This window comes from Drosophila arizonae, chromosome 3 (genome assembly GCF_054131065.1).
Source record: "Drosophila arizonae isolate 15081-1271.41 chromosome 3, UAZ_ARI_1.0, whole genome shotgun sequence".
Taxonomy (NCBI): Eukaryota; Metazoa; Arthropoda; class Insecta; order Diptera; family Drosophilidae; genus Drosophila; species Drosophila arizonae.
In genome coordinates, this window is record NC_142923.1 from 17,152,112 (window position 1) to 17,179,752 (window position 27,641).

A 27,641-nucleotide genomic window follows, 5' to 3' on the forward strand; every position below is an offset into this window, starting at 1 on the left:
CATCGAGGGCGATGCCGCTTCAGTAGCGGACCAGATTTCAAGCGTCACGGTTGGTCAGCGCTTAGCCTCGAATACCTTAGCTTAGGGGAAGCAAGCAGAAAGAGACAGCGACAGAGACAGAAACAGTAAAAGATATTCCTTGAGAGAGCATCGCGTCATGCAGTTCTAATTGTAAATTCAGAAAGCTGAAATTGTTTGCTTTTTGTAAGCTAAACAAAAAGTCACACTTAAATACTCATTCGGCAGCTCAGCTCGTGTATGTTGAAATTAATTTCACAAAATATGCAAATTAATTAAATGTGCTCACTGAATGTGTAATACAATGACAATGAAATATAAATAAACAAATTAGTAGTACCTTTACTAATATTATGAAGTGACTGTTGGCGAAATTTGTTCTTTTAATCATGATTATAAATGTGCTGAAATATGGAAATCACTTATATTGGAGAACTTCAAATGTTTAAATATAAAAAAATAATTAAATAATTATATTTAACTAAGTTTCGTGTATGAATGAAGCGCATAAGAATTACAGCAAAAGCATCCATATTTTTGGCAGAAAATTGTGAAAATGATAGCTGGGCATTTATTTAATAGTTGTGGCAATCAAAATGAAATTATATTACAAATCATAGTAAACGAAACATTAAAAATACAAAACAAATATAAATATTTAAATGCAGCAACGTTGATGTCTTTATATTATTTGTATTATATTGATTGATATTTTTATTTTAAAATAAAACAATATGTGCCTGCTCTCTATGAAAGAATTTATTTGAATTTCTTAGCAATGCTATTTAACTATTTCTAACACTTTTTATCCTTTCCATACATTTGAATCAATTTGTTTGGCTGACCGAAAAATGATATAATTTCAAAATATTTTTTAATTTTTAATATGAGAGCACTTAGCAATTACTTCTCTTTTTTATTTAGTATTTCTTAATGAACCCATAGCGCATGATTTATATGATTTTAAATATATTCTTTGATTTTAAATATATTCTTTGATCATTAAAAAAAAATTTGCCTTAGACTTACCAGCGTATAATTGTACTTCCTACAATTGCAATGCCCAGAAAGAGTCTTACTAATACATTAACATTAACATTCAATTATATACTCAAATATACTTTGATTATACAATATTCTTAATATTTCTGTTGTTTCTTGAGCTGGTTACAGAACCAACATGTAGTTTGCTGTTGGCCTTCTTTTTTTTTTGCCCCCAAAAATGTATTTTTGCCCAGCTCTACCCCCACTTAACCTCCTAATCGATATTTCTCTAATGGCTGAAGCTAAAAATAAATATCGGCTTTAGGATTCTAGCCAAAATAAACAGAAAATTACAAGCCTCAAAAATATATTATTATAAGTAAACAATATTTTTATTTCCTACATTTCTTATGTTAACATGTCTCTAAAGATCCTGTAAAAATAATTTTAATTTCCTTCACAATTTTCTCGTATTTTCTATTTTTATATATTTTTATCTGCAATATATTGTTAATAAAATTTCATATAACTTTTTGAAGCAATTTATTTATTTATCTAAAACATTTATTAAAAATATGTATGACTAGACTTGCATATTATGACCTATCAAAAGTCTTGTACGCCTCTAAGATGTTGAACATATTTTGAGTTACCCGCAGATAGTTTCGTTTGTAGGATTCTCCACTGAATTTCTATTCAACACCAGGTCGCATGTTTCGTAAAGTTTCGAACACAGCTCGAGTAAATTCTCGCAGAGTTATTTGCAGCCTTTTCCGGCAAGTTTCGCAGAACCTTCTTTTATTATTTAGTAGCTTCATAAAGTTCAACTTCGCAGCTTTTATACAACTCGTCATGTAGAATCGTAAGAAAGCGGCAAGCACCTTAAGTTCTTCCTCGAAAAGCTGAAACGCAGCGACCCACTTAATATGCGTCCCCTTTTCTAACTCTCTCTCTTTCTTTCTCTCTCTCTCTTGCTTGCTCTTAGCGGAAAAACGTTTTAAACTAGAAACTTACACTCGTCGCTCCTTCTCACTTCATCTCGCTCTCTCCATCTCTGTCTGGGTGTTGTGGCATCTTTGTGGTATAAAAATAAAGATTAATGTGAGTTCTTCACAAAGTAGCACACTCTGGCTCTGGCGACAGCACACTGGCTGAGAAGAAAAAAATATTCTCTTAGTGAATTTTATATAATACCTGAGTTAGCTAATACCGTGATCATCATTTCGTATGAGCTGAAGCTAATACCCTGGTAATTAAATATCTACGAGAGCCAGTAGGAACTTCTATTATGCCTGATTCTCTTATCGAAGTACCCCAGAAACTTCAGTGAGAGCTGAAGAATTTAAATTCAAAATTTAAATAAATTATTGTACATGTGCCAGGGTATTTAATTTACAGCACTCCCAGGCTAACAATTCGTTCTAGTTTACCTTGTTTCTTAGCCGCCCTCACACTGCCTCTCCCTCTCCTTCTTTGTGTATGTAATGCACCTCGCTTTGGTATGCCTTGAATGGGACTCATTTTTACAAAAAACCGGGCCGCCACAAACAGCACAAGCAGCAGGAGAAGGAGAAGGAGCAGCAGCAGGAGCAGGAGCAGGAGAGAGTGAGCTAAGACCAAAGCGCCGAGTTGCCGGCACTTGACTTGAAATTTTTCTAGCTCAAAGCTGAATAAAACAGCATCGTCCTTTTCGCCTTTCCTGTCGTTCTAAAAGCATGCAATTGCGTGAATGGAGCCTACCAACAACAACAACTACAACAAAAACCACAACAACAACAACGACGACGACGGCGGCGACGACTTATGAGCTCTGCGGCTTGCCACTGTGTACAATTTCAAAGTACTATTTTTGCGTTTCACCGAAAAAATGCGGCCCCAACAAACATTCTAGATAAAAGGAGAAGAAGAAGAAGCAGCAGAGCTTAGAAGGGAGCCGCGCGGCATGCGGCGGAGCAGAGGAAAACGATTTTGTCGTCAACGAAAGCTTATCATCAGCATCCTATCGCTAGCTCACATTTATTCGCCACTCAGCTGTACCCAATTCCTAATACGCTGCCAAAGCGCGAAAGAGAGTGGATTGGTTTGGTCGTCTAACAGGCCGAAAGAAAAGATTTCTGTGGTTATTTATTTTACTTAAATCATTATTAGTTTCCCTGATTATTTAATTCACATTGAAAACAATCAGATTTTCTTTATTTCATTTTAGCAATCTAAGCAGCTAAGCTCGTAATCTATTATTACAGAGTATCTTATGGTCTTTAACTCGAGCCTAGCTATAGGATTTCTGCTTTGCAAAATGCTTATTCCGTTGATATTAGATGTGACCCAGCCAGCCAGCATATATACCATGCTTCGTCGCATTTTTAATTAAGCCTCGTTTTTATTTCTATTTACATTTGCTTTTTACTCAAACTGTTTGTAAACATAACACAAAATGCAAAACAGCAACAGCAACAACAACAGCAACAATACAATATAAAGAAACAAACAAAATGGTTTAACAGCCTCCTTCAAATCTTTTCGCTGTGGCAACAATTTTTTTTTATTTGTGTTTTTTTTTTTAATTTCACTTTTATTATTTCTATATCTTCAACTTTGCTCATAAAAAGCAAAAGCAAAACACAAGAGCCAAAAAAAAAAAACCTACATATATATTTGATAAAGAATTATTTCGGACAAATCCACTTCAGCTCTTACAGATCAGGAAAACCTTTTTATTTTTTGAAGGTCATTTCTTACTGGTATAAGGTATTTTTATTTTACTTTTTATTAGTATTTGTAGATGAAATGCTGAAACCAGACTGAGACTCTGTGAATATTTATGCTTTAAAGGGTTTAAATTATAAAATACCTATAACTATAATGGAACTGCTTTAACTGATTGCTGTATTTTTTTATTAAATATTAAAGTAGTTTATTACTCTATTAAATATATACAAAATGTAAAAAATACATATTATTTTAAAGATATTTCTGATAGATTTTTACGCTTCAAATATTTCTAATTTTCTCCAACAGTTCAGACTAAGTTATCATATGACTCCTATGGGATCAGATCTTTGCTAATCAAATTATTATTCTCTGCCCATATATCATATTCTTTCATTTCTTTTATAAGCGATTCGCAGTGTATTTTGCAGCCGTTTCCCGTAACTCTTTCTTTCTCCTTTCACAGTCGCATTCCATTTCGCGTTTCCCATTTCCCATTCTATTTATTTTGTAGCTAAGCATTTTTACATTTTCCTGTTTACATAAGCAATTTTCACATGGTTTATATTTTTCTTATGGTAAATAGAAATTTATAAGTGGCATCTATATATCATTTGTAAGCTAGATTTGTGCGCGGGAATTAAGCCAGATAGGCAAAGGCAAAACCTCTCGAGATTGGTTAAGCGAATTCACAAACAGCAAACAACTCTTCAGAGCAAACAACTTTGTTCTGAAGAGCCTCGTTGGAGTAGCTTCATAAATATTACTCCCTGCTTCAATTCGTTGAGGGCTAATGTAAAAGAACAAAATATATATGTATATGCTATGGGTAATATCGATGACTGGCACAGAATTTTTATCTCAATTTAATTGTGGGCTTTATTGTCGTGAATATTCGTAGTTGTGATTCAAATGGAAATGAACGAATTATAATAAAAATATTGATGTATATATAGAAATTAGGTAACTACTAGGAAATTTGTATTTGTATGAAGTATTTTTGTTTTTCTTCGAGTTTCATTGAAATAATTATTATAAGTTCTGAAGAACTCTCTCTATCTATCTATCTCTCTCTCTCTCTCTCTCTCTCTCTCACTCTCCCCTTCATTAGTCCTACATATCATTTGCTGTTTTGTTAAGAAATGTGCTTGAATCTCTCTCTCATTCTCCAGTTCGTTGTATTTTGTTATTATTATTCTGGTATTACAGAATTTTGTTATTGAAGAGGACTTTTAGATTTGTTCTTCAGTTACTTACTAAGCAACATTATACTACACAAGCCTGTGATTAGATCACATAATAGACTCCTCCAATTATTGCTGAACTCTAATTGAAGTAAATAAAAGAAAAAAGTAGAATATAATATTTGAAAATAATAATACATTAATATAATGTAATTTTAAAAAAACACAATAATTAATTCAATATTTATTCATTTGCTCTTCCTCATTTGCATAGCAATCGCAGATGTAGTTCAGAAACTGCAAGCAGCTGAAGGAAAACGGAATACAACTTAATATCCAGAGCACCAGACGGAAGAGGAATTTTTTGCAAAATGCTAATGAAAACAGCAAAAATGTGCATCTTAACATTTGTATTTGTTTGCGCTGTTTGGGAAACTGCAACAGCAACGCCCACGGCAACGCCCCCAGTAATAACAACAGTAACACCAGCATCAGCAGCAACACCAACACCGACACCAACAGCAACTGCAACAGCAACTTTAACCATAACAAATGACTCGCACAGCAGCCACGGCACCAATGTGGTCAGCTCTTCAGCTATGGATCGAAGCGAAGGAGTAGCGAAAACTTTATCGGAAATACAAATTGGAATTGTGGGTGCTTTGGCCACCTCAACCACGACGTCAACGGCCATGCCCACCACGACGACAGCAACAGCAGCAGCAGCAGCGGAGGCCGCAACAGCAACAGCAACAGCAACAGCAACAGCAACTGCAGCAGCAGCAGCAGCAGCAGCAACTACAGCTGCAACAGCAACACCAGTAACATCAGCAACACCAGCAACACCAGCAACAACAACAGCAACATCCATTTCAAACGGAAATGAAGCAGGCAGACAAATCAGCAATTTCGAGGCTGCAACCACGACCATGGACGGGTATGCAAAGGCTGGCAAAGAAATCTCGACAACGGAAACTACAGCCGCCACTGTGGCGGATGGGCTAATGACGACAAACGTGCCGCCGCTTGCATCGCTGGGCAGCATTTTCGACAGGCTGTATCGCATTAAGGAGAGCTCTGATATCAGCTCGTCGGCTACGCCGCTGGATATGCAAATGCAGGCAGCTGAGTCGTATCAGGTGGCCGAAACGCTGGCCGATCTCAACGAGGAGGAGCGTTCGCGCTACGGCGCTCTGTTGGCCCAGCAGCCAGTGAGCCAAAGTAAGCTAAATATTGTGGATTTGTATCCGGTGCAGCTGGAGGATTTTCAGCCTGTGGTACGCACGGATAATGTAGAACTGTCCAAGGAGCGTACGGTGTTCATAGAGCCGGAGAATGCTGAACAGTATCGGCAGAATCTAATGCCCAACGAGGTGGCTGACTTTGGCTCCAGCTACAATCCGGCAACAGCAATGAAGACGGCAACGACTCCCAGTGTGGCCACCACGTCGAGCTATTTCACTGGCAAGCTGCTGGCCGAACAGGATGATTTGATAACCGAAATCGAGCGAAAGTTCCAATTAGAGGAAACAACAACGACAAGCACCAGCAGCCCTCGACGGACTGAGCTGCCTCAACTGCAGCCGGGGGATACGTACATAGATCGGCGCGTCAAGAAGAGCTTCGAATTTCCAATGCAGCAACGGGCTAGCGATGTGATGGCCCTGCCGCACATTGACTTTGCCAATACCAAGTTCAATACTGATGCGAGTGACGGCCGACAGGTCAGGATAACAACAGCAGGGGGAGCGGCAGGAGTTGTGGCGGGAGCTGGAACAGCCGCTGCCGGCGGGCCCACACATCCAGAGTTCTCGACCACAAAGTTTTACAACAGTAAAGAGTTGTACAACGAAATGTTGTTGCATAATAAACGAAAGTTAATGAAAGAAATTGGGTATGCGACAGCAGCTCCAATCGAGACAGCGAGCAGCATTATAAAGTCATCAGAGACCATGGTTGGACAAAGTTCAGAGCAGCAGCCACGTCAAGTCATTAGACCAAGCGAGACCACAAACTTGGAACTAAGCAGCTCAACCGAGTCTACAGCGACTACTACCCGGGCCTTGCCTCCTGGCAGACGCGTGACTTTGACGTCTACGGCGCAAACTTTTGATGGGGCCACAGCAGAGGCGCCGACAACAACAACAACAACAATAGCAGCAACAGCAACAGCAACAACAACAAGTAAATTGTCTACTATGAGACCCATTAAGGCGGGGCAGGAGCTAAATCGCGCTAAGTTATTGTTGAAGACTTTAACCCCGCCCGATGCCGTCGAACCGCAATCGGAAAAGCTTGAAGTGGTTTCAGCGAAAATCAAAATTACAACAACGGCCGCAAAGCAGAGTCCAGCTGACATGGAAAAATCAAGCCAGTTGGCTAATCTTACAAAATCGTCCTTAAAGCCAATTGCTGTGCCGCGCATTTTAAGTCGCCTCCAGGAGAAAATCAATTCACTTGAATGCGACATACAAAATGTGCCACAGGATTCGCATTTGTGGCGTGGAAACGAAACGCACGAGCTTCTCCTGCCAAATGTGGTAAGTTCCGACAGCAACAACAACAAAAATCTATATACAACAAGACTGATAGGAAGAGGGAGGGAGTGGGGTGGGGTGGCTCTGCTGTTACTGATGGTGGGAGCAAGTGAGACAGCTAGAGATTAAGAGATATAAAGCTCTAAGGCTTTGTATATTGTTTCTCGAAAACAATTGAAACTTATTTAGCTCTTAACATTAGCAACCACAAGACGTATTATGAGTAAAAACTCCGGCTCAATACAGATAATTCAATTCAGTTCACTTCAAGAACCACATACGTTAGTTCATTTAGCTCTCTTCTGCAGTGTCTTAACAATTAGTTCATTAGGGATTAACATAATGTAGCCATTAAATAGTAATTTGTATTCAGTGTGTGGCAAACGCTACGATTAGGCAAAGAGTCTAATAGAGGCTGAGGACTCGAGTCGAATCCAGTCAAGTCAAGTCGAATGCGAACTAGTTGGAAGATGGTGCTCACTCCCTATTTAATATAAATATATAATATATTTAAGATAAATATTATGAAAATCTAAATTAGTTATTCACATAATAAAATTTGAAAATATAAAAATATTTATATATATAAAAAAAAAAAAGAAAAAAAAATCATTTACTAACTTTTCTTAAACAATAAAAAAAAAAAAAAAAAATACACACAAGGCGATCCAAACATTCTTAATATATAATATTGTTTATTATTAAAAATGTTCATAAAAAACTCTTGAGATTGGAATATAATTTTTAAAGGCTTCACAGCTGCTGTTTAAGAATTTGTAAAAATTTCTATAATAAAGTTTTATTATTATTATTTGTTGATGCCCCTCTGTCAATGGCTTTCATTTTCAATTTAAATGATATATACACTTATTTGTCTTGTACCGTAAAACCCTTCAAGAAGTCAAATAAAACATTCCATTTGTATTCAATTAATTTTACAAAAGGTGCTTACGTATTCTGACCCAAAATTTATTTGTTCATTTGTAATTCCGTTTTTTCATCAGCTCTTCTTAAGCAATGAATGCTTTCTTTTTTGAATAGCTAACATACCTTTCTTTTCCTTTTTCTTTTAATGACTCAAAAGGTCAACTTAAAATTCAAGGTGCTTTGCTGCAAACCCTTGCCGAGCCCTAGCAAGCAAAAGCTTTGCATTAGGTTGCTTTCACTCGCTCTACGCTGTCTATTGAAGGTGTAATTAAAGGCTTGGTAAAAGTTTTCTTTTAAGTTTGGATTAGTGACTCTTAGACGGCAAATTGGAAAGCAGCGTAATTGCATGAGTTGATCCAGAGAGGAGATCACCAGAAAATCAGCTGTCCTTAAAGGCTTAAACTATTTGAATGTTTTCTCATGACTGCGCCTGGCAGAGTCTAGACTCTGCCATAGGAGAATATATAATATGAAACAATAATGATAAAAAGGAAATTTTATGTTTTCCCTATGTCACCAGCAGATGAAAAGAAAATTCAAATATTGTGTAACTGTTCTTATATAACAGCATTTGGCACCTTCGACGCTATAAACAGCTCGAATTGCCAAGTTCTCTTGTCTGCTCGTAAATCTATCAGCATAGCCTTCACTTGCCTGTAGCGGCGAGTGCTAGCATGGGTGTGTGTGTGTGTGTGTCTGTGGGTGTTGGCAGCCAGATACACGAGTACTAAGTAAAAGTGCGCAAAATAATAAATAAATATATAAAAAAATATTTTTACGATTTTTTCAACTTTACTTCACGCTGCCAGGACAGCGCTGTATGCACCTATAAATATATACGTATATAGCTTGTACTTTTATGGGAATGTAACATATAAATTTATATAAATATTTATAACAATATATATATACATATGTGTGTACAGTCTCACAGTACAATTTTATAGGGCATGAGTTGATATAGCCCTATATGCCAGACTTTCAGTTTGTCTTATAATACAATAAAAAAACAAATATTAGTTAGAAATGATTTTTTAAAATCGTTCAAACTCTGCAAAGTATACTTATTTAAATTATCAAAAAATAAATAAATAAATGAAATAAAATAAATAAATAAATAAATAAATAAATAAATAAATAAAAAAATAAAATAATAATAATAATAATAATAATTATTATTATTATTATTTTTATATTATTTAAATAAATAAATAAAATAAACAAATAAATAAATAAATAAATAAATAAAAAAAAAAAATAATAATAATAGGGGCAAATTGGTATCTCTCATACAACTGATTTGAATCAATATATTTTATTTATTTATTATATTTTTTGTATTTATGTATTTTATATACATATCACCTTCAGGCAAACTTTAGTTTATCTCAATTTGAATTACGTTGCTTACCTTTAATATAAATTGTCTTGAAAAAATTTCAATTTTTTTGTGTGCGTTTCATAATGCAATAAAATTCTTATCAAATGCTGTTAAAGCGCAATTTCTCTTGCTCCCCTCGGTTTTTCTTTTATACCGATGGAGAGGTGAACATAAAATCAATTTTGCGCAACGTTATTGGCCTGAAATTAAACGAGAAAATAAACTATAAAGAAACAGAAATAAATGAACAAACGATTAATGGTAATGAAACCTCCCTGTGGACACTCACAAAAGCCAATAAAGAGACAAAGATGAGCAGAGATAGAGACAGTGACTGCGTCAGAGATGGAGATAGAAAACAATTTAACATTGGATAAATGGCAGCTGGAGGATAGCTCTAAGAAATAAGAAAAGGAGTTAAAAGAATTCCAAAAAATATATGTATTTGTTTATATATATTTAAATTGTTGTCTAGGGACAGGCGAATGAGTGTTTTGCTGTTGAAAGTCCTGCCCGGACAGGACTGGGCCATGTTAGTATGTGTGTCATAGCAAATGACTTGATTTACGAGCACATAAAAGGGGGAAATGCAAAGCGGACAGGCGCTGAACATAGCAGGCCCTTTTTGATACCCTGCATGGCAAATGCAAAGCGAGTATATTGGTTGCAGACAACAATCTAGCAACATGCCCAACATTTGCCACAGAATAGCTCGCTGACTGCAAACAGAGTATTGCCGAGTCGTTCACATTAGTTTCTTACATATTTCTGTAGTTTTAGCAAATGTGACCTAATATATGATAATGAAACTACATTATTTTGTTTGTCAAAAGCCCACTTTTATCACATATTCAGGCAAGTTTTTCGTCAGTTTCCTTCCCTACGTATTTCCGTTAAGCTTTCCGTTTAGAGTTCCTTCCGTGTAACAGATGTGTAGCCAAATAATCAATAAGTTATCTCAGTAAGCCTTGGCTCGCATTGATGCTGCTGCCGCTGACTGGATAACTTTCCATAGCATTAAATTTGTTGGGTTCATTTGAGAATGTCAAATGTGTTGGCTTATTTTCTGTCTGAGTGAGTGACTATCCCATTGGCAAATGGTTTGTTGTCCATATCGTTTGATTGTTACGCCCGATTGGATTACACTAACTTGCTATTGTTGCTGTTATTGGTTTTGTTGCTATTATTATAGTTTTTTTTGAGGTAAGCTGTTTTCAATGCATTTTGCTGTTCACATGCAGCATCCTCCATCCGCATTTAGAGTTATGTAAGTGCAACCAACGGTTTAGCCACCAAAAAATAACAGGTAATCGGCTTACCATCTTTTTTTATGTAGCCTGGGGGATTTATTGGCCTAAATCGCTGAAACATTTTGTAATTTATTTTATTTTGTATATCGCTCAAAACGGATTATTTTGGTTAAATTGGTGTAAGCATTTATATAAAATCTCCTGTCGTATCACTTGCAGCTTCAATTTGCATTCTTTTGTATACTTATACAACTATGAATATTCAGTTCGATAAAATCAATATGAAAAATTGTATAACAATTAATATTTCACTGATTTGTTTTCATACATTGTATATATGTTTTATTTTGTTATCTGTACTCTTATATGCAGTCAGGTAGATCCAATCAGTAGTTGTAGTAGTGCCTAGTCAAACACTCTCAACTTCGGATGGGATATGTGTAAAAGTAATTGAATTTTGGTTAACAGCGTTTTGGCATTTTCATCAGAGTAAAATTGCAACATTTACTTTTATAGTTTTCAAGCTAGATAAAAACAAAACAAGTAAATACAAATATTTATAAAATATTTATACACGAAGCGTGCTATTAAAATGCTTCGAATTTTAACACAGAGAAATTCCGTCGGAAGTATTTAAATAAAAAGTAACTGAACTAAATGAACACAATATTTCAGACGTGACCCTTTTCGACAACCACGAACCGCAATTGTTATCCTGTATATGTTGTTGAGAGGGCATACTGACTATGAGAGTGTGTATGTGAGGGACAGAAATGGTGTTGATGCTGGAGTGTGAATATAAGTAGATATGGTATAGATATAATTAAGAGGAATGGTCAAGCTGATACATATGTATACATAATACATATGTATACATAAAAAATGTAGTTATATGTATATATTTGTCTTATGTGAAACTCATTTTAAATACCGTTCAATTCTTGTTAAGTAATTGATTTTTTTTAGTAAGATTTTCTATAGCTAAGTAAAATTCTGATTACAGGATATCTCCTAGTCCGCCAAGTGTGACCCTCTGCTCTCAGTCACATTTGTCTTGTAACTAATTTTATTTTGCTTATAGACTGCAGTTTGTTTGCTTGGATTAACTCAAACTAATAAAAACTGTATACAGTGAGTGGATCTATGTATGTGTACGCAGCTGGCTTATGCTATAAACGTGGCCTGTATATATATATACCATACGGTGGACTTAAGCTGAAATCCTCGCTAGAATAAATGAACCTTTGACAAAGTTTATTAGGCCTAGGGTTGGATGAGTCAATATGCAAATTTCCTGCGCTAGGCGATGTAAAGGGGAATTGCGACAAGAACTTAAATTATTAAATTATTCAGTTAAACAAGTTTGGGTTTATTTTGCGCTACTCTTTTTTCAGTTTTTTTTTTGTTGTTTTTGTTTTTGTTGAGCTTGACATGCTTTTCGGCATTGCCCAAAAAGGCAAACCTTTTAGTCCCTTTTGACTGTTTATTTTTACAGGAAAACACATTTGCGGCTTTTATTTTAAGCCTTAACTTATGCCAAAATTATTTCATAATTCTTCTCTTCCAGACGCCGCAGCACTGCGAACCCGACGAGCCTTGCGCTCCTAATAAGCTGACGTGGGAGGGCGAAGCTGATATTCAATCCGGGGACATTTTAATTGTGGAAATTAACGATGCCAAACTGAGCACGGAAAGAGTACAGGACGACATTAAAAGGTAAATTTCATATACCCGAGAGTGGAGTAAATTCGAATAATACTCGAACAGATTTTTTGTTGGCTATGCGAAAGATTGACATTCATTTCATTATAATTTAATTTAACCAAGCATAAGCCAGGCTGACCTCGCATAAGCCAGGGCTGTTCTGATCTAGGTCTAGGTCTAGTCCTTCGTCAAATTGGGCAATATTTTTTAATACGTCTGGCTAAATTCCAAGAATTTTCTGCTAGGCTCACAGCGAATTGGGGGCACAAATGAATATTTTAATAAATTTCGGCGATTACTGAAGCGTGAACGAGTATTACGCAGTTGGTTGCGTTCGATTGCAATCAGCTTACTTCATTTTTAAGCTCTTAATTTACTTTATGCGAATCCGAGGCGATAAAAAGATTGAGTAATTGCGGATAGTTTGTTGTGCGAGTTGCTCGCTTACATTACTTTTCAATTGTGGAAATATGTTACGAGTTTTAAGCCTCTCGCAGAGACATAAAGAGAGAATGTGGTAAACTCATCTCTGGAATACGTTCCTAGTTTATTAAGTTATGAATCCAACAGCTTCTCAGTAGCCCACAGCTATCAAGTAAAATGCTTGCTTTATATATATAATATATATAATGCTGCTGCAGCAGACGGCGCAATGCCCGTAAGCCGAATTTCTTATAAGAAAACAAAAAAGAAATTTCGCTCTCAGTAAAATTACGGTTGAGCTCAGTGTTTCAAGCATGACCTTTAAAATTGATAAGAATCTACTGCGAGCCCAGTTTCATCTCCATTTAAGGCACTTTTATGCTGGTTAGGACGTGTTTGTTCAGTTCAGTTCGGTTCGGTTCGTTTCGGTACGGTTCGGTTCTGGTCTGCTCTGCTCTGTTCTGTTCTGTTCTGCTTAATATATAATAACATACATTAGGAGCTTTTTATTGATTTTGCTTCAGCACGTTTGCACAAGGGCGCACTACATGTTTAGTTGAGTCAAATCCTGGAAACCCCTTCGAGCTATGCACAGGTCACTATTTCATGTGACTCACGTACTGCCATCGGAATGCCCTTTTTACAGTTTATTAAATTGTTTTTATTTTTCCCACATTCTCTCATATAAATGTATTATATACATGCAAGTATATAAGCTATATACATATAAATATATGTATATAAATGCTGATATACATACGTACATCACGTATTTTTGGCTTGCTTACCATGTTTCCATGTATATGTATGCATGTATGTATATATATATGTTGCTATTGTATATATTGCTATTTTTGTTTATTTTATAGCTGGTAAATCTCTTACAAAATGCGCATATTTATGCCGAGCGGGCGCTTTTCTAGTTCGCGATTCTTTCCGCTGGCCATTAGTCATTTTGCGGGTCACAAATTCCGTTTATTCAGAGTCAGATAAAAAATGAAGAAGCAGCTGACCCTTTTGCCCTAAAGAGCTGTGGCAATTATCACGTAGCCATTGCCAGCACTTTTTTATCTATCTATATACATATATATTTTTATCTGATACTCTTTGCCACAACTAGCAAGTCTGGTTTAAGCCGCTTCATGATATGTTATATATGTTTTTATATTCATGTTTCTCTTGTTCTCTGAACTAGCAGGTTAGGATTCAAGTTGAGTATCCTAATACGCACAAATGAACTCAAGTAAATAAATAGTGCGAGATATTACGTTGCTTCCGACCCAGCTTCATCCACGAGATTATGTATGAACATGCTAATAAAGTGACATTCACTTAGCTCCTTTAGCTTTGCTGGATGGGCTTTAAAGCAGAATGTCGAGGTGACTTCTCAAGCTTTTCTTAAATGCAGCTATTGAGTTTTTTAAGCTGTATACGAATCACTTTCAGGATATTATATAATTATCCTTCAGCTACAATTTTCAAATTCGTCAAGCATACAAATGATATTAATTAAATTGCAAATATTTCTAGTACTCAATTTCATAGATAACTTAAACAGCTGCTGAAATATAGTAATTAAAAAAAAAAGTATTACTTCTGTTACTCATTTTCATCAATTATTATGCAATGCCCTTCTTTTATAATAAACTCTGTTGTTGTACTTTAAATACAAGTTTTATAATTAAATTTAAATTTCATTGTAACTTCTGATGGTGCTTCAAAGTCAACTTTTCTGTATTATCCATCTGCTGACAATATATCCCAAGCACTGCTTATTGTGTGAAAATTTAAAAAGTTATGGCCATCAAAAATGAAGCAGAAGATGAAGACGAAGATGAAGATGAAGAAGAAGAAGAAGCAGAAGCAGATGATGGAAATAAAACAAAAAACGCAGCTCGCATAAAAAAAGTTACAAATTATGAAAATGAGATGTCAAAAAAGTTTTTATTATTGATTTCATGCATGTGCGTTTGTGTGCGTGTGTGTGTTTGTGTTTATTTGTCTGTGTGCTTAAAGGACGAAAAGGACCCCAGCCAACAACAAATTGGCAACAAATCATACTCAGAACGCAACGCAAGTGAGTCCCAAATAGATTGCGTTGCGTTGAAAGTGAAAACTTTCTTTGAGCTCTGACTTTGCAATTTGCTCCTGTCGATAATATCACATGAAATTGTTACAAAATACTTTAAACGATCCGTTCCCTTGACTGTACATCCCAGCTTACGCTTAAGCTGAAATCTTGAATTTCACAGTTTTTTGAGTGGGTCAATCGACGTTTGGCCTAATACTGGATTGAAATTTGCAAAGTAATTGAGAAAATTGTTTTTGAGATTTGCAAATTTATATTATTTTCCTCGTTCGTCCGCAGTGTCTGCCTAAAGTGTTGATCAGGAAATGTCAATAAATAAAAAATAAAATTATTTGCATTTTATTTTCGGTAATTATCTTTTTATTTCTTTATGCAAATCCATATTTGTGTTTATTACTATAAATCTGTATGAATATTACAGATAAAATATTATTTATTTCAACATTTATGCTGAAAAATAATAAAGTTTTAAAATTTTAAATACGCTGTATATTTTATTTTATTTGTATTTATTTCTTTATTTTTTACTAAAGTTATTTACATTATTTTAAATTAAAAAAAAAATAGAATTTTGTAATAAAATACATATATAATTTCCATTTATATTTTAATATCTAATAAATTTTCTATATGTTTTTGTATTCACCAATTCTTGAATGAATTAAATATTTAAATATTAGGCATCTCTTTTAAATTAAAATAATATTTATTTTCATTTTATTTAGTTTACTCTTGAAAAAATTAATTTTTTGGTCTACGAGTTGAGTAACTTTGCCGTAGTAGCGCAGCTGCTCATAAATAATTGCGTGCTAATTTAATTTCCGCTTGTGCTATTTAATTTCCGACAACAAAGTGGGCAGCAATGCTTATAAATAATATCAATTAATTAAGTACACAGTGCAATGAGACAACACGAAATGCTTGGGAACCCAGCCATATTTGTAGCTTTAACTTTCAGCTATCAACACTCGGGTGCTATCTTCCTATCCCTCTCAATCTTCATATCCTACTCTTTCTCTTTCTCTCTATCCCTTTTCCACGACATTGCTGAACGCTGTGCCGCCTCGTCTCATCGACTCGGGCGAATCAGCCAAAGCGCTGCGCATGCTGCACAGGTCTATCAGGTAACTCGTTCCGGGCACGAGCATTGCGATGTCACCGAGGGCGTACTACTGGATATAACGCCTCTTGTGGTCGATGGCAGGAAGCTGGTTACGCTCTACGATAAGGACCTCACGGAGGGAGTTAACTTGTTAATTGGTAGGTAGACTACACCTTAAAATGTTTATTAATGTGCACAGGCAATACACTCACTTTTACATTGTATTTACACATAGGCTCTATCTCTATTTGGTAGGCATTGGCTCTGTCTATGTCTTAAGCATTAAGTAGCATTTTAGTTAGTTAATTTCTTAACATTATTTATTATTAGTTATTTATTAATTAAAGATGGATATAATATATGAATTCAAATTAATTACAAAAAAAAAAAAAAAATAAATAAATAAATAAATAAATAAAAAAAATATATAATTTTAATAAATAAAATTTATACTTCATTACTTTATTTTATTTTAACAATTGCAAGATTTAATAAAAGAAAACATACTTGTCAATTACACAGTAACAAACAACATTTTTAGTTAAAATTATGCAAAAATAAATAAATATGACAATAAATATAATAACAATAAATATTCATAAATATATATATAAAAAAAAAACAATTTTTAATATATTTAAAAATTCAAGTAAATTATAAAAAAAAATACTAAAATTCTATACTTGAACTGAAGTTCAAGTTTAATATTTGATTGTTTCGCAAATTCTAAAATATTAATAAGCTTTGACATCTCTCCTACTTAATTAGTTAGAGCATTAATGTTTCGCCTGTCATTTCAGTTTCAGTTTTGATATTTAACTTTTACGTTGTCTTAGGGGCCACATTCTTTTTTTTTTTTTTTGCCTAGACCAACTTTAATTAATTTCAACCCGTTTTTTTTTCCTCTTCTTCTCTTTTTTTATGCTTTTAGTGGTGTCCGAGCTGTGGGGAGAGCAGTGTGTACGCCTAAAGGTGACCACAAAAACCGACAATTGTGGCGAGAATGCCGATTGCTCCGGCAAGGGCGTCTGCTATTCGAACGGCGTGATGGAGGAGTATGAGTGCCAGTGCTGCGGCGGTTTTGCGGGTCCACATTGTGAGGAAATTGATGCCTGTAACCCCAGTCCGTGCACCAACAACGGCATCTGTGTGGACCTCTCGCAGGGCCATGAGGGCAACTCGTATCAGTGCCTGTGCCCGTACGGTAAGCTCATTAACAATAGCGAATTACCACCTCTCATTAGCAGTGATGTATGCTAATCTTGCCGATATTACATCTATTGTCTCCGTTCCAGGCTATGCGGGCAAGAACTGTCAATATGAGTCGGACCTCTGCAATCCAGCCGAGTGCATGAATGGCGGCAGCTGCCTCGGCAACTCAACGCACTTTCGGTAAGTGAAGCCAATTCTCTGGCAGGCCTCCTGCTGCGTAGGCAACTCCAGGTGCCCAAATGTTGACTAGTTGAAATTTGAGCTACTAAGCAATTTTATCAAAGGTGTTCAACTCAGAAAGTGTATATATGAGTATCTAGTATATAATAGAAATTTATTTTAGTCATAGTATCTAGTTACTATGTGAAGTAGTTTTCATTTCACCTTCATTTTGATGAATAACTGAAGTTAAAAATATATTTTTGCCATAAATTAGAAAAAAAAGAAAAAAAAAAGTGCAAATTTAACTTAAAATTTAAGCTAGCTTATATATGAAATTTTAAAATATTGTTCGTTCGAATAAAATATGGCTTACAATTGGACGTTTTGCTTATCTAATCGATCCAATTTTCTGCAAAAATCAAATAAGCATTATATTAAATTATATTATATTAGATTTCTATATAAAGAAATCATATAAATGGTTGAGAGTTAGAGTTGCTGAGGAATGGCAGCTTATGAATTTATGTATAAATGTATATACTATTTTTATATACATATTTTATAAATTTTATAAACAATTTCAATTGTTTAAAAAGAGTTTCGCTTATATATTTTTAACCGCAACAAGTTAATAATAAATTGTATCTACATATTTAATAATCAGAGTTTCTTGCACTTTAGCCTTTCCAAACAGAGCTGCATACACATATACATATGTATACGTACATTTATTTAAAGCTATACAGATGTAATATTTATTTAACTGAAAATTCACTAGATTTACCTTAACAAAACTCCCATTTATCACTAGTAACCCTGCTTCTTATATTTTTCTCAAGGATGTGCAAAATATAATATAAACTCGGTTCATGTTTCCCCACGCAAACGCTTTAGCAGCATCTAAGTGTGCGGTTTCAACAACAACAACAACACCACGAAAAACAACAGCAACAGTAAGAGCAGGAGCTAAAACGCAACTGTTTTAAAAATTCTTAAGCTCCTATGGCTGAGGTGTGGGTGGTTTTGGTGGTGCTGGTGGTTTACCAATTAGTGGGAAATAAACATTTTTACAACAAGAATGCGTTGTCAAGGCGAAAGTGCACGACCCTCAGATAATCTGAAGCTCGCCCTTAACTGCTGTTTAAAACATTCCCGTTACTTTTATACCATATACTTTTATACATAAACAGAATCGCAATCAGCGTTTGACTACGTTTTTCCACTGAATAATTTCTGTGCCATTTGCTGTTTAATCTTAAGGAAATGTTCATGTTATGGGGCAATTGGAGTTTCAAACTGGGTTTATATATACTAGAAAAAAGCTGCTTAACAGAGCTGCTATATAGTTCGTGTCTCTAAAGAAAATAAATATGTAAATGAAAAATTCTTTTTATAATAAAACAATATTATGCAATAATCGAGGAATATATTTATATATAATGATAAATAGGTAAACATATTTTAGTATTTATATAGACTCAAACTAAGTATTTATATATACACTCCTTAGTTTCTATCACCTGCAGGTGTTTTCAGCTGCATCTTTATTTATATGTTTTAATATTTATTACCTTATATTTTTGTATACATCTTCAGCTGCGATTGTGCACCTGGCTACACGGGCCCGCTCTGCCAGCACAGCCTAAACGAATGCGAGTCCTCGCCCTGTCTGCATGGCATTTGTGTGGATCAGGAAGATGGTTTTCGCTGCTTCTGTCAGCCAGGTAAGAGTTTCTATTTGTATAATTTATTGAATTTATTCAATTATTTTATGAACAATGCTCTAATATGAATTCAAAGATATCAAATAGTTCAAACCAAGCTGATGTGCATTTGTCAGTAGAGTAATACAATCAATAATGAGTCAAATTGAATTATTTACAACATGTATTGAGCATTAGCTGTGGAAATAGTTGGATGTTTGTTCAGGTTGCCAAGGGCATTGCAACGACTATTGAGCTGCATGCAGCTGACAAATGCGAGCAAGCATGAGGAGTAGGGTCTGAGCTGATGCCTGTCAATATTTACAATGAATTACAAACCATTCACAAGCCCAGTCCGCTCGCTTAGACCTAAAGAGTTGGCATGCATCTCACATTATTGAAAATATTCCAATTTTGAATACGAATTCTATATTGCCTTTGTGAACAGACATATTGACAATCCTTAAAATGTTATTTACTGTGCAAATTATATTCGCTAACAATTCTATTTCTAAGCCTTACGAGCAGTAAAGAAAATGCATTCATTTTTATTGGCCCAGCCAATTTCAGTGCGCGTTGTAAGTTTGCTATGAAATGTAGCAATAAAATATGCACTAAAGCTTATAAATTATTTCATTGGCACAAACACAATTTGCACAAATCAAACTCGACAACAATGAAGGAGGGGAAATGTGGAAGAAGCGAAGAGAAAGAGGAGTCAAGGCAGCACTGGGAATCAGGTCTCCAAAGTTGGCAACATCCATTTCGTTTGAAATTTCCATTTCATTTATTTTGCACATTAGCATTACATCTGACTCACTCACACTATCTCCTTCTCTCTCTCTCTCTCTCTCTTTCTTTCTTTTTCTATGTCACTCTCTTGGCAGGCTTTGCGGGCGAGCTGTGCAACTTTGAATATAATGAATGCGAATCGAATCCATGTCAGAATAGCGGCGAATGTATCGATCACATCGGCAGCTATGAGTGTCGCTGCACAAAAGGTTACACGGGCAATCGTTGCCAAATAAAGGTGAGTGTCAAGGTGAGACTAAATCAAGTGACGGACAGCCACGGCTGCCAATGTGCAAACAAAAAAAAAAAAAAACCTGTGAATATTACGTATTCGATGTTTCCTGTCTCTATGCACTTAACTAGAAATGAATATTTAATGTATTCGCATTTTCCTGTGAGGTGAGTGCTCACAGAGTGTTTTTGGTTTTGTTTTTCTTGTTTTTCTACTTTCGACTTTAGTTTAGTATTAGTTTTGATGCGATTTGATGCGAGTCAATAAAGTAAAGTTATTTGCGCTTGAAAGCATATATCCCGTCTGTGTGCTCTTACTTAACATTTAGTTAAGTAATATTTTAAAAATATGTAAATGTAAAATACGATCAAGCTAATCAATATATATATGTATGTATATATGATGCTGCTCAGATTTGAACAGCCTGTCGAGGAGAGCAAAGGGCAGTCCGTGTAATCAACTTATAATACCATTGCGTAACAGGACAAACCAGATACAAATATTTGAATGCCAGATTATGGGCGCCTTTTCCTTGCGTGTCTCTTGAGTTTGGCATATTTGCATAAGCAAAAGTATAATCAAGAATAATTTTAATTTAAAATAATCTTTGAAACTCGACTGGCAGCCTCGTGACGAGCCCCTGGCTAGTTGTCAATGCGATGAAAATTGGCGAATTGTTGATTGAATTGAGCCGAGCTCATTTCTGGCTGTCTATATCAATAACAGAGAGTGGATAGGTGGGGGTATGGGTTGGGGTTTATTATACAATATTGTTGAATATGTAATGAAGTCCAGCTTTTCAATATGCTCTTCGGCTGTGAGCTCTATTCTTATGAGTTTCGTCTGTTTTAGGTTGATTTCTGCGCCAATAAGCCCTGTCCCGAAGGACATCGTTGTATTGATCATGGAAATGACTTCAGCTGCGAATGCCCAGGAGGTCGCAATGGACCGGATTGTAATCAAATGCCACGAACGGTGAGTCATGATTTATGCACTCGGCAGCCTGCGCTTGTTCTCTATCTCTGTCTCACTCTCGCGCACTCTGTCTTTGTGGAAATGGCTTCCTGCAAAGGCCAAACGTTTTCCTGTACGGCAAATAGGTGTCGGGAGCCTGGGAAGTGTGCGTGTATGTGTGTGTGTGTGTGGATTTATGTGCTTGTGTGTGTGCGTGGCACTCGGAGATGCATAACAAAAAGCCCAAAATACCCACAATTTGCTGACAACAGATTGCCAAGTCACAGACTCGAATATATGTATGTACATACATATGCATATACACATGTATATATCTCGTATACATAGACACAGCTGGGCTGCGCACAATGCACAAATGCTCCGCTCGAATGCAACTTTGTAATTGTTGTTTTTGTTCAATTGCGAACATGTTAGACGTTTTGAGCTGTGCTTTGTGTGTTTTATACTGATTTACGTCTTTAGATTGTTTTCACTTGTCTGAGTGAAATACAATGTAATAATATTGATAGTGCTCTGTTGGCCATTGTAATCCAATTAGCAAGTAATTCAAATTATTCGAATATAATATGCATGAAAGTCTTACAGATTTTTACAAATGACTTGCCAAGCTAATTGGCGTAAACTTCAAACTTGTTATATATTTCTGTTTAAGCTCTTGGAGTGAAGTTAATTTTCTCCGAATTGCACATGAAATATTTTGGATTTCTGTAAATTAGACTTGCGCTTTAGCATGTTGGAAGTGAAGCTGAAAGAACTTAATTGGCACAAGGCAAATCCTAAGCTTAAAATGGAAAAATATATAAACATTCTTTTGTTCGAGTGTAAGTTTTAATTTAAATTTAAATTTTTTTTTTTTTTTTTTTTTTTTTTTTTTTTTTTTTACCAAAATTTAGTACTTTATCCTCTTTCCCTGTATTATTAGTGTTTCTCGGACGTTACTCTGATAATATTAGAATTTTCAATAATTTAAAATGCATTATAGGGATACATTTGCTTCCAAATAAACTATAATAAATGTATCACTATAGATAATTTTGTGTTTGTATTGCAGCCTTTTTGATCGGCTTTCTCTCAGAGTATTTTGTGATGCATGTACCAATTTAGCTTAGAAGTGAGATAATATTCCATGATAGACCAGGGCAGAGCTGACTTCAGCTTACTTTCTGCACACTCAGCCATTATTCGTCTTGAGCTAGAACCCTTTGCAAAGCATTTGATCATTTAACATGGCAAGAAGTAAGCCACAATTAGCTCTGCGTGCCATTTCATTAACGCCAGCTGGAAGCACACTTCAGAATATTTAATAAACACTCAATGACTTGATAATTTTCGGTGGTAAAATTGAACTTAATAAAGTGTCCATAAATTAGGCGTCAGTACGGACCATAATTAAAGCCTTGCAGCGATGATGATGGACATGCTCTTTAACCGTGCCTGGGTGTGCGAAAACCAACTCCTGTGAGAGCTTCCATCTTCTCTTTTTTTTTTTTTGTTATATATTTGGAGAGCAGACTCCACGTCAGCATCAGCAGCAGCATCAGCATCAGCGACAGCGACAGCGACAGCAACAACGGAAGGAGCCTCGGTTAGTTAAGAGTGAGACAGAGAGAGGGAGAGCGAGAGCGAGAGGGCGAGACCTGTTTGCCAGCGGATATAGGGGGCAAGTGCTGATGGCCGTGCAGAAGCTGGATGAAGGACGCTCGGATGCCAGTCGCTGGCGAGTTAATTACTTTTTACTATGGCGCACAATTATGGGCGCGTGTAATATATTTAATATGCCAACAGCACACAGAACCTGCCCAATTAATTGTTAGTTACTATAGACCAAATATGTACATTTATGCGTGAGTTGGCGCGAATGCAGAGAGAGATAGACACAGAGAGCGAGAGAGAAAGACAGAGAGAGATAGGCAGAGAGAGAGAAAAGGAGAAAGCACGAATCATAATCAAATGCCAACAACGAGCACAAACTTTCATTTAGTATTTTCAGCAATGTAGCGTGAATCCGTGCACCCATGGCGGCACCTGCTGGTCGAGCGGCGATAGCTTCTACTGTGCCTGTCGCCCCGGCTACACGGGCACTATGTGTGAGGGTAAGTGTGTGTCCACTCATATTATTAAGCTTAGCTTGCGGGCTATCTAAGACATGCAGCCAGCCAGGCAGCCAGCCAGGCAGGCAGAGAACTAACCATTTATAATCATTTCTGTGGTCTGCAGATGAGTTTGTGGTGGAGACCGTCGTCAGTTCGAGCGAATTTATTGTCGACGACGCGAATGCCAGAAATTTTAATGACAAAACTTTTAGTTCATCGGTTGTGCTTAAAAGTCCCATTGAATTGCATAATGCATATTTTGCGGCTGGTGTTCTGGCGGCCGCAATTTTCATCGTTGCCATTGTGGTAAGTAAAACGCAAACACACACACACACACACACTTACTCTATCACTACACTCACACACACACATACAGGACGAGCATGAACATGAACAAGGCCTGGTCATTGAGGAAATTGTACTTTGCGGTCTTGAGAGGTGAAATTGCATATTCATTTCCCTGCTTTAAGTTTCGAGGTATTTTTTTGTTCTTTGTTGTAGCACAAAAGCCAAAAATCAACTGTCGCTTGTTTTTGGGGTTTTCCTTTTGCACTGCAGCTCAATCGAGTGGTCAAGCATATTCAAATTTATGCATACAGTATGCTGGGTTGCTTCTCTCTCTGAAAGAAGTCATCAAGTCATTTAAAATCTCTTAGTTTGGGCTTAAACACACTTAACATCTGACACTTGGAGTTACTCAACTGTTTTCGTTTGTAGCCGGCATTGTTGAACTAGCGGACGGAGAGGTAGTTCCCGAATTCCAGGGGATTGTAATTAGGTGCACTCTGCCTGGAAAAACTCTCAGTGCTCTCAGTTATAAACTAAAGATGATTAATGAAGGGAGAAATATAATAAAGTGTCATACTTGAAAATACTTCGTCCTTACTCAGCCCTCAGGTTAATTTAAATACTTCAGGGAATTTCCGTAATTGCAATAGTATGCCACTAGCAAATACCCTGTAGTCTGTGCTTGCTTTGGGTTTCAATATAAATACTAAATGCACAAATAAATACTAAGGCATGTGTCAAAAGGAAAATACCCTACTCGCAACTAACCTTGGGATAAAGAAAAAAGTTTAATTAGGAGTACAAAATGATTGATTCTGTACATGCAAGAGTAACCTTTTAGCCAATACCCTATATTTGGCCAAGAGCTTGAGATGAAGTTTGAAGAAATTCACATTAATCAAGCGAATTCCATTAACATCAAGGGAAATACAAATAATCAAGAGTGCCAGCCTAGAAGATACCCTGCATGCAGCGAGCTCATAACTAAGGGAATTAATTTAATAAAGTGCCATACTAGAGAATACCCGGTACATAGTCAAGCCCCTGTGGGAAATGCACTGCTTAAATTTAGCCATGACCTTAACTTAGATATTAAAGGGAACTGAAAAGACTATAGGATCTACCCAACTAAGAATCACCCTGCACATCACTCACATATACGTACACATTGCTGGGTATCATTAGCATGTCTCCAGCATCCAGGGGCCACAGCTGTGCTGGAACTGATTTATATTTGTACATATATTTGCATTCTCATTGTTTTGGCTGTTTTCTCTTCTCGCTTTCGCCGTCTGTCAACTAGGTCACAATATGTCACTGCAACGTGAATCAAACGTACCGTAAGTTCTCGACGCGTTCCACTTCGTTTATACCCATATTGGGGTTCACTCGCCGGCCCAAGATGCAGGGCACACTCAATAAACATTGGCTAAGTGGCAAGGCGCTCAATGATCCCGCTGCAGGGGCACAGCGTGACGCCAGCTTTGCGGCATCCAGCAGCTGCAGCAGCGGCAGCGGCAGCAGCAGCAGCAATCCGGCGCAGCAGTCGACGCGCCATTTGTCCTCGAAACCAAATGGCAGCAGCCACCACACACAGACAACCCTTGGCGGCCAGCTGCACGAGAGGCCTTTCCAAAGGCATCTGGCCATGAATATGGAGAACGACATGTACTACACGGTGGACTTCAGTGAGAGCTCCTCACAGCAATTGCCGCTAATACAGTGAGAATTGCCTACAGCAACAGTCACTGGAACTGGAACTGGAACTGGAACTGCAACTGGAACTGGAACTGGAACTAGAACGGCTGCGGCCGACGACGATGATGTGCGCTGGTTAGTTAAATTTACGAAGAAGCTTCCAACACATTAGTAGAGATCGAAGCTCACTTCTTTGTGCTACTCTAGCAATAAACGTTGCCAGTACTGACAATATGAACAGTATTGATATTATTAAATGGAAACATTAAAGTTGCGAATAAATAAAACTTTGACTTAGGCTAATATAATATGATAATTACATGATAATATCTGCTAAACTGCTTGTGTACTTATTTTCTAACTGACTCAAATCGAGAAATACTCTGCATAATCTACCGAAAAAGGGGAGTTTTGAGTTTGAGAATGCTTTGAGGCTACCCAAAATGCAAAATTCGATTCAATTCACTTCAGAGCGAGAGTTTTTAAAACAACTAAAATACTTAATATAATTTAACGTGATTAATTTTTCTATATTGTAGAACTGCCATTGAAGCATTTTCATAAATAATTTTCAAAATATGCTCTTTATAGCTGCTTATGTTTTTAGCACAGTTTCAATGGGCAAATAAATATTCAATTAAAATTAACCGCATTGATCAAATTTCATTATTTGTGTGCAAAATGAATAGAAAACAAACTAATATACAATTACACTGGCCAACAATTCTTTTTTTTTTTTTATATTTATCATATCGAAATCGAATATGAAATGAGATTCCATTTAATGAGACTTTTTACAGTTCGATCAAATTTTAAAGCCTTTTTATATATAGACAAATTTTTGTTAGAGAACAAACTATGAATATATCAGAAGTTTCTGCTTTCCCCTCTAATACCTTTTCCAAAAAATATTTTTTTCCATCAAGATATCACAAATTTCATCAAAAGCGCCAAAAATCCATTTTTCGCGCACATCTCTGTTTCAGTAACATACAAATATATTTTTTACAAAAAGGACTACGGTAAAAAAAAATTTACAAAATATGCTGTACTGCTACAGAGCCTCGAACGTGCTCAAAATTATTTTGGTTTTTGGTGCATTTGAGTGAAATATACCTATACATATATATATATATGCATACTAATCTAATAGAAATCCATACCTTTTCGTTTCATATTCATGAGATGCAAAATCTATGTAAAAGTTTTTTGGTTTGGTTACCAAATCCTGTTGGCCAGTGTTAGGCCTTGTCACTCGGCAGAGATTATTGTAGCTAATTGTTCAGTCGCATAGAGAGCAAAATGTACATTAAATGGAAGCTAATGGCTAGCAGCACAAACATAAGCTCTAATTAAATATTAATTAACATAAATTAAAAACCATGCCAAAAATTGTTTGTTATTTTTGCTTGGTTTGCGGCTAATGCGTGTGTTTTGTCCATTTTTGTTAGCATAATAGCTCTGATTATACAAAAGTATATATATATATATATATATATATATATATATATATATATATATATATATATATATATATATATATATATGTGTGTGTGTGTATGTGTTGCTCTTAGTTGCGTATATTGCTGTGAATTTTCACTTTGTTCAAAAGTGGAAAATAAATGGCTTCAAAAATCAAATAAAGTAATATTAAATTAATGTTAAATGAGGATTTGTATGTCGAGTGTTTCTGAATTTAAGTTCGCAAATATATGCATACATATATATGTATGTATATATTTATATATACATGTGTGTAAAGTCCTGGGTTTTCATATTTGTATTCTGACAGAGATGCAGCTTCAGCTAGATTAAAAATCATTGGAGAAATTTTCCTCTGCTTTTTCGTTAATGAAATATCTTTTAAAAACAGGCTCAATTATTGCATAATACAATTAAAGAACTTATATTCAATTCTGAAACTGTGACTTGAGCTGAATGCGGCGCTCATCACAGTTTAAAAGAAATTAATTTTAATGCAAACTAATTTAAAGTTAAAAGAAAAGTAATAATTATTAAAGAAAAAAGAAACTACAAAAAACAAAATCAAAAAGTAATTGCAAATTTCTAAATAATAAGCAAATACATTAAACATATGTGTAAATTTAATTAAGGCAATAAAGTTTTTTCGTTAATAATTACAATTACAACTTAAGCAAAAATGCAAATAAATGATTT

The 27,641-nt window shown here is 35.7% G+C and overlaps 1 protein-coding gene across 3 annotated transcripts; it reads left to right on the forward strand.

Moving 5' to 3' along the window:
* wry (delta and Notch-like EGF repeat containing weary) lies at window positions 1-26,293 on the forward strand. Of its 3 annotated transcripts, none has more exons than XM_089466159.1 (12): window positions 1-49; window positions 5,170-7,435; window positions 12,558-12,706; window positions 16,297-16,466; window positions 17,240-17,512; window positions 17,604-17,700; window positions 19,279-19,406; window positions 20,273-20,415; window positions 21,262-21,384; window positions 23,366-23,477; window positions 23,602-23,783; window positions 25,069-26,293. In XM_089466159.1, the coding sequence occupies exons 2-12, from the start codon at window positions 5,267-5,269 to the stop codon at window positions 25,489-25,491; spliced, it is 3,969 nt and encodes a 1,322-aa protein (XP_089322285.1). In that variant the 5' UTR covers window positions 1-49; window positions 5,170-5,266; the 3' UTR covers window positions 25,492-26,293. The 3 variants fall into 3 exon arrangements, with proteins under 3 accessions (XP_089322285.1, XP_017857715.1, XP_017857716.1); XM_018002226.2 differs by having other exon boundaries at window positions 30-256; XM_018002227.2 differs by having other exon boundaries at window positions 30-256; window positions 23,375-23,477.
* Window positions 26,294-27,641: the final 1,348 nt, after the last annotated feature.

Coding starts and splice junctions, on each gene's coding strand:
- wry (XM_089466159.1), top strand. CDS start 5,267: ATGCTAATGAAAACAGCAAAAATGTGCATCTTAACATTTGTATTTGTT. Junction 19,407..20,272: donor TCGCTGCTTCTGTCAGCCAG/GTAAGAGTTTCT, acceptor CTCTCTTGGCAG/GCTTTGCGGGCGAGCTGTGC. Junction 20,416..21,261: donor GCAATCGTTGCCAAATAAAG/GTGAGTGTCAAG, acceptor CGTCTGTTTTAG/GTTGATTTCTGCGCCAATAA.